This window comes from Acanthochromis polyacanthus, chromosome 4 (assembly GCF_021347895.1).
Source record: "Acanthochromis polyacanthus isolate Apoly-LR-REF ecotype Palm Island chromosome 4, KAUST_Apoly_ChrSc, whole genome shotgun sequence".
NCBI lineage: Eukaryota > Metazoa > Chordata > Actinopteri > Pomacentridae > Acanthochromis > Acanthochromis polyacanthus.
Genome location: NC_067116.1, coordinates 30,333,799 through 30,345,873, shown reverse-complemented (window position 1 = coordinate 30,345,873; position 12,075 = coordinate 30,333,799). Strand labels below are relative to the sequence as shown.

Sequence of the window (12,075 nt, the reverse complement as noted above, 5' to 3'; positions counted from 1 at the left end):
CGCCCTCCCTGCATGTGGTTCTGCTGAAGGTTCTTCTTTTTAATAGTATTTTTCTTTCGACTGTCGCCAAGTACTTGCTCAAAGGAACTTGCTGAATTACTCTGTGAAGTGCCCTGAGATGACTTATGCTGTGAATTGGTGCATTATAAATAAAAATGAATTGAATCCTCACATAGAATACAGACATAGAAAATGCATGAAACTGAGGAATTCATAAAGCACCTTTACAGGACCATTGCTACTGCCAGCGCCAGTTAAACCATTAAATCTTTTCTAGTGTTGGTCTAAAACCATTTTTTCTTCCTGTCACAACAACTACTCTGCTGCTCTCTGTTGAAACTTATTGCTTTGCATGTGGTTAACTCTGTGACCTTTTGTGGTGCGTGCTCTGAATCCAAACTGAGAGCAAACAGACAGAGATGCAGACATGCCAACAATCATTTGAAAAAAAAAATTAAAAAGATAAGTAACCCAGCCCTGGGAATCCAGTTATGCTTACTCTGATTACTACCTTAATGCATGTAAGATAACCAGGTGTTTACATGAGTTGCAATAATCACAGTATTGCCTTGCTGTGGTTGTAATCAAATTATTAAAGTGCACACTGTCTGACTGAGTCTGATAAGCCTGGAGTTGCCAGAGGCTGGAGAGCAGGCTTCAAATTTATGAACAAATTACACTGCATGACATACGGTTATGGTCGCATACTGCTGAGGCCAGCACTTACACTGCTGGGAAAGCACATACACACACACACATACACACAGTAAAGGGAATACAAGGATTATTCAGATCCATTGAGCTGATATATTATCCTTTGATGAAAACAGAACCTGGTTCACTCTGATTGGATAGACACAGGTTTGTCTGTTGGACTGCAGTCTGTTGGAAGGCTTGTTCCAACTTGTGTTTCATATTAACAGCTTAATCTGTTGGTTATGATAGCATTGTCGTCTTGAAAAAACAATTTAAGGCTGGCCTTATAAAAATGCCTTCAATTAACATTACCACAGCAACAAACCCTCAAGTAAGTCAGCTTGTCAACAATGACACCAATATAAGTGGTTCTGGATGACTGGTGCGGTAAGTGGTCAAATTAATTTCACTGAGATACAGTGTGCTTTGAAACTAACCATAAAGTTACATTTATTGTTTTTGCTGACTGAATTTGAGTTACTAATATAACACAGTGATGACACAGTTCTAACCCTCCAACTACACCTGGACGCCATGAAACGCTGGATGGCATAAAATTTCCGTTAACTGATTGGAAACAAAACTTAGGCAATTATATCTGGTCCACCCAGCTCTGCTAACAGCATTACCAATGCAACTGGCACTCGGTCAGAAAATGTGCATGATGTCGACAAAATTATTTACGCATTCCTGGACTCTTCTCTCCATTTTAAGATACAGACCAGCAGCGTTGTAAGCTTTTGTCAGCTCAGAACCACTGAGAAACTTAAATCGATTTTATCTTACCAGGATCTAATAACTGCAGGCATTTGTTAGTCCATGGCTTGACTACAGTCCAACATTACCCAGCTAGTTATTTCAGTATGCAGCTTCCAGGCTCTTAACTGGTACCAGGAAAAGATAGCAGCCCACCCTGGATCTGGCTCATTTGCATCGGCTATCAGTGCAACACAGAAATGAGTTTAAAATTTTACTAGTTGCTTTTAAAGCACTTAATGACTTCGCTCCTCAACACATTACAGATACGTTAGCTCCGTTCTCTGCCTAGAGGAACAGTCTCCAGTTCCACATGAAATCCTGTCCCACCACTGGCTATTTCAAACAAAAATTAAAGCCTTTTCCCCTCCATTTGCTTTTAGTTGTTCCCTAAGCTGCAGTCATGATGCCCACTCTTAGTTGGTTTTCACTCCTCTGCTGTTTTGTCTTGATAAGTAGCATGATTTGCTCTTTTCCTTTTTACTTTATTGTTATTAGGGTTTCACCATTTCTTCTTATCCATCCATCGTACTACACCTTGGCTATCCTGGTCACATGTGTTCGTACATCTCACTTCCTTCATTTCTCTCTGCTTTACTTTTGTCTCTCTAACATACCCTCACCCCAAACAGGTGAGGCAGAGGGTCGCTCTCCCTGAGCCTGGTTCTGCTTGAGGAGGTCTTTGTCTCTACTGCCACCCATATGCTTGCTCACAGGTCAGCTTTGTATTTGCAGTTTTTTTTTATGCCAAATTTGTAGAGTCTTAACTTCAATTTTTAAATTAGCCACATGCATTTCAATAATTATTTATATTGTACAGCCTGAACCATACCATTTAATTCAATCACGTGCAATTATATTCAATGTAATTTTTACTTGTAATATTTAATTTATTTAAATTAATTATTTCATTAGTTAATATTAGTAAAAAGTCAGTGGAGAGGAATGCCACAATTGAACAAAAACACACTTTTTATTTCATATGGAGACTTGGTTTGAACATTTTTAAACAGCCTCTAATGGAAGAGCCTTGACCAGCAGAACCTGTAGGTGCTGCTTTAACAAGACATAGCACAAAAGGTGGAAGAAATATCGTCACATTCAAGTGGACACAAAACTTTACAAAAAGTGAAATCTGTGGATAAGAACAGGAAGGTGGAACATTAAGGTGACGGCCAGCTGTCTTTGTGAGTCAACCTGCATTTAAAGTTTCTTTACTAAGGTCAGACATACTAGGCACGACAAAGCTCTACTCCATCTCATCTAAATTTCCTTTTAACCACTGTGTCAAAGCACAGGCGTTGTGGCAAAAGAAGCCAACGTGTTGCAACTCTTGAACCTTCGGAACTCAACTTGAAAGACTCTGGTGACATCTAGTGGCTGAGATAGGAACTGCGCATAATGAAAATATGAGAAGCATCAGTTGACTGTTACAGATGGCTTTGGTTACATTAGAAACTGGCTCATGAAGATGAAAATCGCATAATGCAAACAGCGTGCAGGAGTGATGACCTGCCACTGTGTTTTCGGAAAGCTCCCTCTCATTGCTCATAATGTTCAGTCTGTTTTCATAATGGTGCGGGTGATTAACTCGAATTTGCACACTTCAAGGTTAAACATCAGATGCAGCATGATGTGGGAGGCGGGAATTTTGTCTGTGCTGATGTGGGAACAATAAGAAAGTGACTGATGGCAATATCTGGGTTGAGTGAGGTCATTTGAAAGTGAGGTTCTCACTGGTTCAGTGTGACTCATCGCACTTGTTACAGGAAAGGTAAGAAATAAATTTAAACTGTGTCCTTAAAGGATAGACTTGGACTGCTTTTCTTGACAGCATACTCGCCATGACCAGCACAAGCAGTGACTGACAGCCTGGTATTTTCCTGACCTTAAAACTCTCTCGGCCTTTCGGTGTGGCATTTTGGTGCCCAGAAACCTCAGCAGACAGGTGAGAGGAGAGGAACAAACAGGTGGGAGGTTAATTTGAACAAAGCAGCACCAAGCAGGTTATTGGTTTTGTGGGGGGAGAAATAGGTCTCACGGTGCCCTCAGAGCTAAATTAAATTTCCTTTCATGTCCATGTGAACTTAGAAGACACATTTACTTCTGGTAATGACTTGACCCACCTCCTTTGACTGTTCTGGAGGTCAGTTTGAACTTTGATCTCAAAACTGTCCCCCTCATCTCATTTCCAAGTTTCTACATCCTTGCTTCTTTTCCTCAACTTGTCTTCTTTGGGTCACAGATTTTGTGACTGAGTAACATGTCGACGCCTGTCACGGTTTGTATATTCTAATTGTGTGTCACAGGTGGTGCGACAGCTTCATAGAGAATAGATCTGTGCTTACTGGCTCACAGCTCCTCAATCCTCAAGATGCCTTTTCAGAACAGAGATGCACTTTGTGATGGAGCACCAAGATTGATTAGCGTCTCTGTCCTAGAGGTAGGACGGAGACGAGGAGACTAAAAGTAGCTAAATGACTCTTGTGATGTTCTCTTGTGCAGGCTAGTTCGAGAGAGAGGGAGGATGTGCTTTCTAATTATAGAAATGTGTTGTGATTATCTAAACAGTACAAATAACTGCTGCTCAGATGATACACACAGCTAAGAAGAAGAAACGATGCTGCTTGATTATGACTGTCGGGGCAGTGATGTTGCTTAATGACTGTAAAAAGATTAAAATAAAAAGTTTAGTCCCTGCAATATAATGTGAAACTCTGCAGTCTGCCATCATGAGCTGGATAGAATAATCTGCTTTTATCGACACTGAAATCATCAATAAATTCCACTTTGCCAGATGCATTGACAGGAGGCACACATGGTCAGGCCCCAACAGAAAAACATTCTGCTCGACACATACGATTGCTTGCTTTGAGCTTTAAGCTGCACATTTTCTCCACATTTTCTTCTTTCCATCATTTTATATACTGATAGATAGATTCACATTTCGAAAGTTAATCTCTTGTTGTAGATGTCCCAATAATGAAGTTCAAGGAAACAAATACTGAAAAGATACAAAAAGACTATTTATTACTTTCCAAAACTCAAAAAGTGTACAATATGTCGATCAGTAATATATTGAAGTGCTCCTCAAGTGAATTGTGGCGATTTGTGAAAGGTAAACATCATAATCTAGTATCCACAGCTGGGAATGCTAAACTACAACTCTGAACCGACTCACATCAGAGTGAGGTGCTCATGTCTCTGTAAGGCTGCTGGTCCTGATGGAAACAGATGACAGTGATCTTTTATGAAGGAGATGTTGCTTTGTGGAGTTTCAGTTCTCAGAGGCCTGCTGCATGATGACTGAACACAGACTCAACATCTGCAGGTACTCGTCTGCGCCGTCTGACAGGCACTTACTCACAACCTGAACCAGAGAGGAAACAAATACAGACTGAGGGATTTTTTTTTTTTGCCAAAAAAAGCAGATCTCCATGCACTTATTTAAGCACACAGATTCACCCCTCTGAATCTCAAAACCTTCTGGAAGGTTTGAAAGACATGTTGTCTAAAGAAACTGTACATTAAGAATCATCAGATTTTCAACCTTCTGATGGCTCCAAACTACTCATCTGTGATGTGTCCTTATGTTAGGAAAAGAATCCAAATTCAAAGATTAAAGCTGTCATGTTTCCTCAAAATCTACACGTCTCATTTAAAATTACACCAAAAAGATCCTGTAAAAAAACAAAAATTCTCTGCTCAGAGTTTAAATACTTTTTGGCTGAACTTCATGCTACTAAATAGAAAATTTAATTTTTATGCACTCATAATTTTTTACAATATTGGGGACACCTGTAGGAACTTCATTTTTTTAAACGTTCTTTCCATAGAGGTGTCGAACTTTATATTTCAATAAAACATGAGCTTCCAGTGGGGACAGATGTGACAGGAGCAAAGAACACCCAGAAGCTGCTTGAAATTTAGAGGGTTAACACAGAAATCATCAAACAAACATTTTATAAATGTCGCCGTGTAGACCACCGGGGGCCACAATACAACAAGCACACATTATTTTGATTTATAGGTATTTTACAACGCAGAAATCTTTTTAAGTTGCTTTTGTTTTGCGGATAATTGAAACAAGCTATAGCTGCTTCAGGCAATCGTTTGTCAATGTTTGTCATAACTGCAGACACAAACATGATTCTAAGATTTGTGGGGGGGAAAAAAAACAAAACACAGAAAGTCAGACAGAAAAATGTCAACATAAACCAGCTCCGCATGAGAACACTTACTGCCATTTTCTCTGTGATGGCTGACTTCTGCTTGTCATTCAGGTCCTGCTCTATGATGGAGTCATGCAGCTGACTTAGGATCTGTGTGGCTGAGTAGCCTTCATCCACGATGTCCTGACAGAACAGACATTCGACATGGATGTGCAGTGAGTGAGGGAAAGCTGATTACGCCTATTAGTAATTCTTAAAATTAAGCCCTCAAAACTGTAATTTTTTTCCTTTTTTTTTTCATTGTTAAAGATCAAAATTTTTGGCTTGAAAATTTCAGTTTGAAAAACATCACTAAAAACGACAACCAAGAAAATGAACAGGCAACAAATTCCTTACTGCAATGAAAGAGCTGCACATTTAGGACATACAGTAGACACAGTGTCATATCAGAAGGCCTACCTTGACTGCTACTTCTAGTTTCTCAAATGTTCCTCTGAAACAGATCTGCAGCAAGTTGTCAATCATCTTGACAGGAACGACCTATAAGAGAGCACACGCAGAGCAACATGAGTGGACTACAATGAGGCAACGTCTCAGGTGTGCAGTGCATTATAACTGCAGTTAATAAAGTAGCCATCATCAGTTCCTCCAGTCTCCTCTGTCACAATAAAAGTTGAACTCACCCCAGCTATTTCAACGATAGCGCGGTCAGTGATTTCCTTGTCGACGTTGAGGCGTGCAGCGCTCTGGAGAAATGTGATTGCTTTCCGTAGGTCTCCCTCGGACACCTGCACCAATGCTGTTATACTCTACAGGAAAAAAAAAAGTTATCACATGTTCAATACTCCAGGTGCAAAGAAAGCAGGTACAGTGATCTTATGCAGCTGCTGACCGCAACACTGAATAAAATTACAGAGCATCTTTTACATCAGACATGCAGTGTGCCCAAGAGTAGAAAAACATGACTGAAATGCATCCTGTGTTGACGTGGCTGAAGTTGTCTGACTGAACAAAACTATCAAATCTACTAAATCAAGCAGGTTTTACAGTTGATGAAGTGTTTTTTATAATATTTTAATTCTTAAGCTTTTAAGTTTTCATCCTTAATAACTTGGCTTCCTTTTTAAAATCTGGGGTGAACAAGGGATTGTAATGATCAACTCTTAGTGAATTAATTGTTGTTAATAATAGCCGATTAGTAACTGATAAACCAGCAGATAAATGATGTTTAATTTAACAGTCAAAAAGTGTGTTGTTGATCTGGTGTAATACCCAACTGCACCATCAAGTGGCGCTTTTCAGAGTTTAAATGAAATGGAGTTGCAATAAAGCTGCACAGTGGGGTAGTGGTTAGCACTTTCACCTTGCAGCAAGAAGATCCCTGGTTTGAGTCCTGGCCTGAGCCCGGGATCTTTCTGCATGGAGTTTGCATGTTCTCCCTGTGCATGCGTGGGTTTTCTCCGGGTACTCTGGCTTCCTCCCACAATCCAAAAATATGCTGAGGTTAATTGATTACTCTAAATTCTCCGTAGATGTGAATGTGAGTGTGTAGCCCTGTGACAGACTGGTGACCTGTCCAGGGTGTCCCCTGCCTTCGCCCGAGTCAGCTGGGATAGGCTTCAGCACCCCCCGCGACCCTAGTGAGGATAAAGCGGTGTATAGAGAATGGATGGATGGATGGGAGTTGCAATAAATTTCGCTGAAACAAGCACACCTGGGTGTGAAGAAACAAAAGTTATCGATTGCCTGTTTTTGCAAACTGTGAGTGTTGATAAACAACACAGAGTTAAGTTCCTGCAAATTATTTTCTGGCAGCAGCCTAGTTTAGTCAAATGCAAAACAAGTAACTAAAATTGACTTTTATTTCCAATACAATTAAAACAAAAGGCTACCTTATCAGCAACGCTCTTCTGCTGAAAACAATAAATTCAGTAAATACTGAGTGTTTCCAGGCCGTGATCTGGTGCAACTAAATGTGAATTGTTCGATCTGAGCAGGTGTTTCCAGCAGCTGAACTAACATTAACTACAGTGAAAAATGCTTCAGTCACTCCCATCACCTAGATAAGATATGATTTTTTTTTTTTTTTTTTGGTATTTCAAAAAAATACTACACAAAAGTAGCATGAGTAAAAAAACACTCAAAAATGACCTGGGGTTCAGGGGGTTTGTATGAGATACTAGAGGTCTATTGATGAATTTTTACATTGTTTTTGACATTTTATAGATGTCAGGTATGACATTTATTCAATACGTAACACCCAAACCTGCAGATATACTTTCACATTTGAAGACTACAGTTGTTTTGATCTTGGAAAATGGGTCAGTTTTGGTTTCATTTGTCAGATGTGTCCAACACTCTAAAATTCTCAGGCTCCTTTCAGATCAAACTTGTCTCACAAAGCACCATAACTTCAGACGCTCTTTGAAGTCATCATAGATTAACCAATGGTCTGTTTCTTTATACAGAGCTAATAGCATCTTTGGAATCTCTCAGACGTGCAGGGCAGACCACATTTTCTTCTAAGTTCATCCTTTGTTCTTAAGTGCTGCTTTAGAAAAGAACTGCAGTTGAACAGCTTCATCTGGTACGCGTTTTTCAGCAGCGAGTATAATGGCCGATTAAGGGCCAATACAAAAAGGCAAGAATTGATCGTTTTTTCTTGCTTTGGACCAAATGAACTTCAACATCCGACAGATCCACATTACACAAGCATATTCTTTCTCTTCTACCTCTTTAGTGTACTTGAGGTTCTCCTTTTTGCAGATCTCCAGCAGACGCTCTTCTTGGATCTGGTTGGCTAGAGGTTTGAAGCGGAACTTGGAACATCTGGAAGTCAGAGGCTCAATAATCCTAGAGAACACACAGGCATTAATAAGCAGGGTCAGGATCAGTCAAACATACCGTGTGTGTTGATAATTCTGAGCAGTCAGCTGACCTGCTGATATAGTTACAGATGAGACAGAAGCGGGTGGTGCGAGACTCCTTCTCCATGGTTCGTCTGAGAGCAGCCTGAGCCGGTGCCGTCATGGAGTCTGCTTCATCGAGGATGATGATCTTAAAAGGAGGACACAGCTTCCCACTAGAGGAACAGCAAAACGCACGGACGTGAAGTTTTGGAATTTGTTTGGCTTTCACCGACAGTCATGGTATTTCTAAAAAAAAGCATCAGCACAACACCGTTCACAAACAGATATCCTAAAATATTTTCAGCATGCTTGGACAGCTTGTCGGCCATTCGCCTTAAAAACATGGAGGTAGTGCTGTTTTAAAAGCAGAGTGCTCACACAAATAGCTCTGAGATATTTTCCTGCTTACTAAACCTTGTATGAAGTTCTTCAACACCAGTGATGCATGGTGTTATTTCTGATAGATTTTCATTTAAGTTTTAATGCCCAAGACATCTGCAGGGCACTGCATGTTTTCAGGGAAACTTTCACATGTAGGATCTCGTTAGTCCTGGTCACAACTGGGCCAACAATTCGAGGACGACAACAATTTATGACATTAATCCCTTTCCACAACTATAAAGAACCTCATCTGTAAAAATTTAAATAGTGCAGACCAACACTTCAGAAATAACCTATTCTAACAGTGTAATGTAGTGACTATAATTTACTTTTTGATGCAGCTATTGTTCTAAAAGGGTGGTAAACTACCCCTTCTAAACCCTGTTTAAAACACATCCATGTGATGGAATCAGTGCAGACTCACTCTGTCCGAGTCCCAGCTACAGTGAGCTGAGCAAAGTTCTTGACCTTCTCTCTGATGACCTGGATGCCTCGTTCATCTGAGGCGTTCAGCTCCAGCACCCTCTGTCTGTACAGCTCTGGACTGAGCGAGAGACAACGGAGGAGAAGGAGATTCACACACGAGGGAAATCCAGTTATACAAATCATGGATTGATCCAAGTAAAATAAACAAAAAGGCAGCTTACAGAAACTGACTTACCCATAAAGTTCTCTGGCAGCAGCTAAGATGGTGGAAGTCTTTCCTGTTCCAGGAGGCCCATAGAAGAGCAAGTTTGGAAGCTGCAAGTAAAATAAAACTCTGTTGACAATTGGAGATACGAATTTAAAAAACAAACATTGGAAGTTACTAAAAATGTTGAGTCAGTACTGAATAAAGAGGACACTGTTCAAAATGATGAAGCAATTTAGTTCTATTTAACCTTTAACATTTGTAATAATCTAATAAATATTTCTGATTCATTATTGATAATATGACAGTAAAGGTAAATGGTTATATTTTTGAAAAATCTTCTATCTTTTTTTTATTAGCTAACTGGGCACCACACTACAAAAGTGAGCTTGCCACGTATTACTGATACGTAGATCCAATTAATGAGAGCCCTTCACAGTGTAACTGCATAGTGAGGCAGGAGGATGGATTTGTCGGAACGGAGAAGGGCCAAGGAATCAGGGTGTCAACAAATTGTACAAACAACACAAAAACTATTAGAAAGTCAGAATGAATTGTCCATTTACAATTTGAGGGGATATAAAGCAACTTGTAAGAGCTGTCGTAACACAGTGGCACTTACATCTGCTCCTTCCAGAGATTTCTTCAGCACTGCTACAACCTCTTCCTGAAAAGCCACCTCATCGACACATTTTGGCCTGCTGGAGGTTGAAAAAACAGAATGGGTTAATATATTTAGCATGTTGGTGCTCACTAACGCATCTCGATATTACCTAGCAAGGCTACGGTTCAACATCAGTATTCCCATGTACATTCAGTAGCCACATGATGTGGGAATATTTATTTTTTTGGTCTAAAATGCACAGAATTAAGACTTCAAAACCCAGGAAGGGCTGCTAAGTTTTTTCAGTAAATTATACATTTTAAATACAGACATTGACATTTGTATGGCCGACAAAAGGAAAGCAACCAATACATTGTACAAAAGAATACTAAGAGAATTGTTTGTACCCAGCGTGTGAGATTCTAGTGGACTAGTCTATCCAAACAGATGTGATGTAAAACGCATCTTTTTGGTGCACACTTACTATTTTTCCACCCAAGGTATCGCCTTGGCTTTCTTCTCTGTGCTGGGTCCTGCTGCCGCCTTGTCTTTCTGAGGTCTGGTTGCCTGAACAGTTGCTCCTTTCAAAAAGGCCTGCATGATTCCTCCTGATTTGGGTAAAAACAGAGGAGACTTATTGGTATTAAGGGACATACAAATGCTGAAATGGACATACTGTAGACAAAGCTGCAGAGTAAAGCTTCCCTTGGACAGAAGATACAGTGCTATTATTTATTTATTTATTATTTATTATAGATATTTTAAGTTTATTCGGAGAAACAATCTATTGCACTTACAGGGAACATTTTCAAAAGTGCACTCCAGCAGTTTATGTGAAAGTCTTGTAGACTGCTAGTATTTAGCTCACTTGTTCTGACCACTGTATTGGTGGCTGTGACTTAGGGGGTAGAGTGTACTAATTGTAAGGTAGGTGTTTCGATCCCTGGCTCCTTTATGTGCCAAAATGTCCTTGGGTAAGTCACTGAACCCCAAATTGTACCCAGTGGTAGGTGAGCATCCGCACTGCTACTGTTGGTGTGTGAATGGCATTTACCATCTCAGACACATTGCCCCCTTGCAACCTTTCCTGTCTAAGAAATACAACAAAGGATGTTTTCATGCTTGTATTTCTAGCTGACCTGACTGTTATTAACACTTCGCCTCTGGCCAAAGAAATCAGAAGATCGGACATGCAGCAGCACATTTTTCCCCCTAAGATGCATGACATGCTACATTACTGCATCGCTAACGCAGTGACATTCAATAAGCTTACAATACAATAGATAACACTAAATCCCAAACACCAAGCTGATTATGAATAAAGTAAGTGGTCGAAGCAGGACCGAAGAGTTTAAAAATGAAGTCTTTTCAGGCGTAGCATTACGAATCGTTAGATAGTTCATCACACATAACTAACACATGAGCACAATTAGTCTGTCAAGTTATCCAGTGCTAGCGTGTTTACTATAAGCTAGTAGCATTAGCATACTGTTAGCGGTTGATTTATCAGATGAACGCAACGCGCTTATCTTATCAATGAACCGGTGTTGAGATAAACTCTCACCTGAAGATCACACAGTCGGTGTTATTAAGATCCACGGTCTCCCTGTGAAAATAATTCTGACAACCTCCTGCCTCACTTTCAGCTGTATTCTGTATTACAAACGCATCACCAGCAACAGCGTCTTTCCCGCTCTGGCTGCGAACACCAGTTCCGCTGACGACATCTGATATCTACCAATCAGATGCCGCGTCTGCCCCTCACTTCCTCACTCAGGACTCCTCCCATCCTTGTCTCCTTTCCTCCTCTCCTCTCCTTTATTGTCCGCGTCTCTCCTCTGTTTTTATCTCCTTTTCTCTTCATGCTCTGCTTTGTTAATGCAGCTACTTTTGTTTTCAAGCTGTTTGGCTGTTGCAAAAGGGGAG

General features: G+C 40.3%; 1 protein-coding gene across 2 annotated transcripts; it reads right to left on the bottom strand.

Moving 5' to 3' along the window:
* Positions 1-4,457: 4,457 nt before the first annotated feature.
* rfc4 (replication factor C (activator 1) 4) lies at positions 4,458-11,875 on the bottom strand. 2 transcript variants are annotated; one of them, XM_051947625.1, is made up of 11 exons: positions 11,714-11,875; positions 10,634-10,757; positions 10,168-10,246; positions 9,576-9,655; positions 9,339-9,458; positions 8,563-8,706; positions 8,357-8,477; positions 6,308-6,433; positions 6,084-6,164; positions 5,694-5,807; positions 4,458-4,822 (listed from the first exon to the last, which is right to left on the bottom strand). In XM_051947625.1, the coding sequence occupies exons 2-11, from the start codon at positions 10,747-10,749 to the stop codon at positions 4,730-4,732; spliced, it is 1,074 nt and encodes a 357-aa protein (XP_051803585.1). In that variant the 5' UTR covers positions 10,750-10,757; positions 11,714-11,875; the 3' UTR covers positions 4,458-4,729. The 2 variants fall into 2 exon arrangements, with proteins under 2 accessions (XP_051803585.1, XP_022066245.1); XM_022210553.2 differs by having other exon boundaries at positions 10,634-10,759; positions 11,739-11,875.
* Positions 11,876-12,075: the final 200 nt, after the last annotated feature.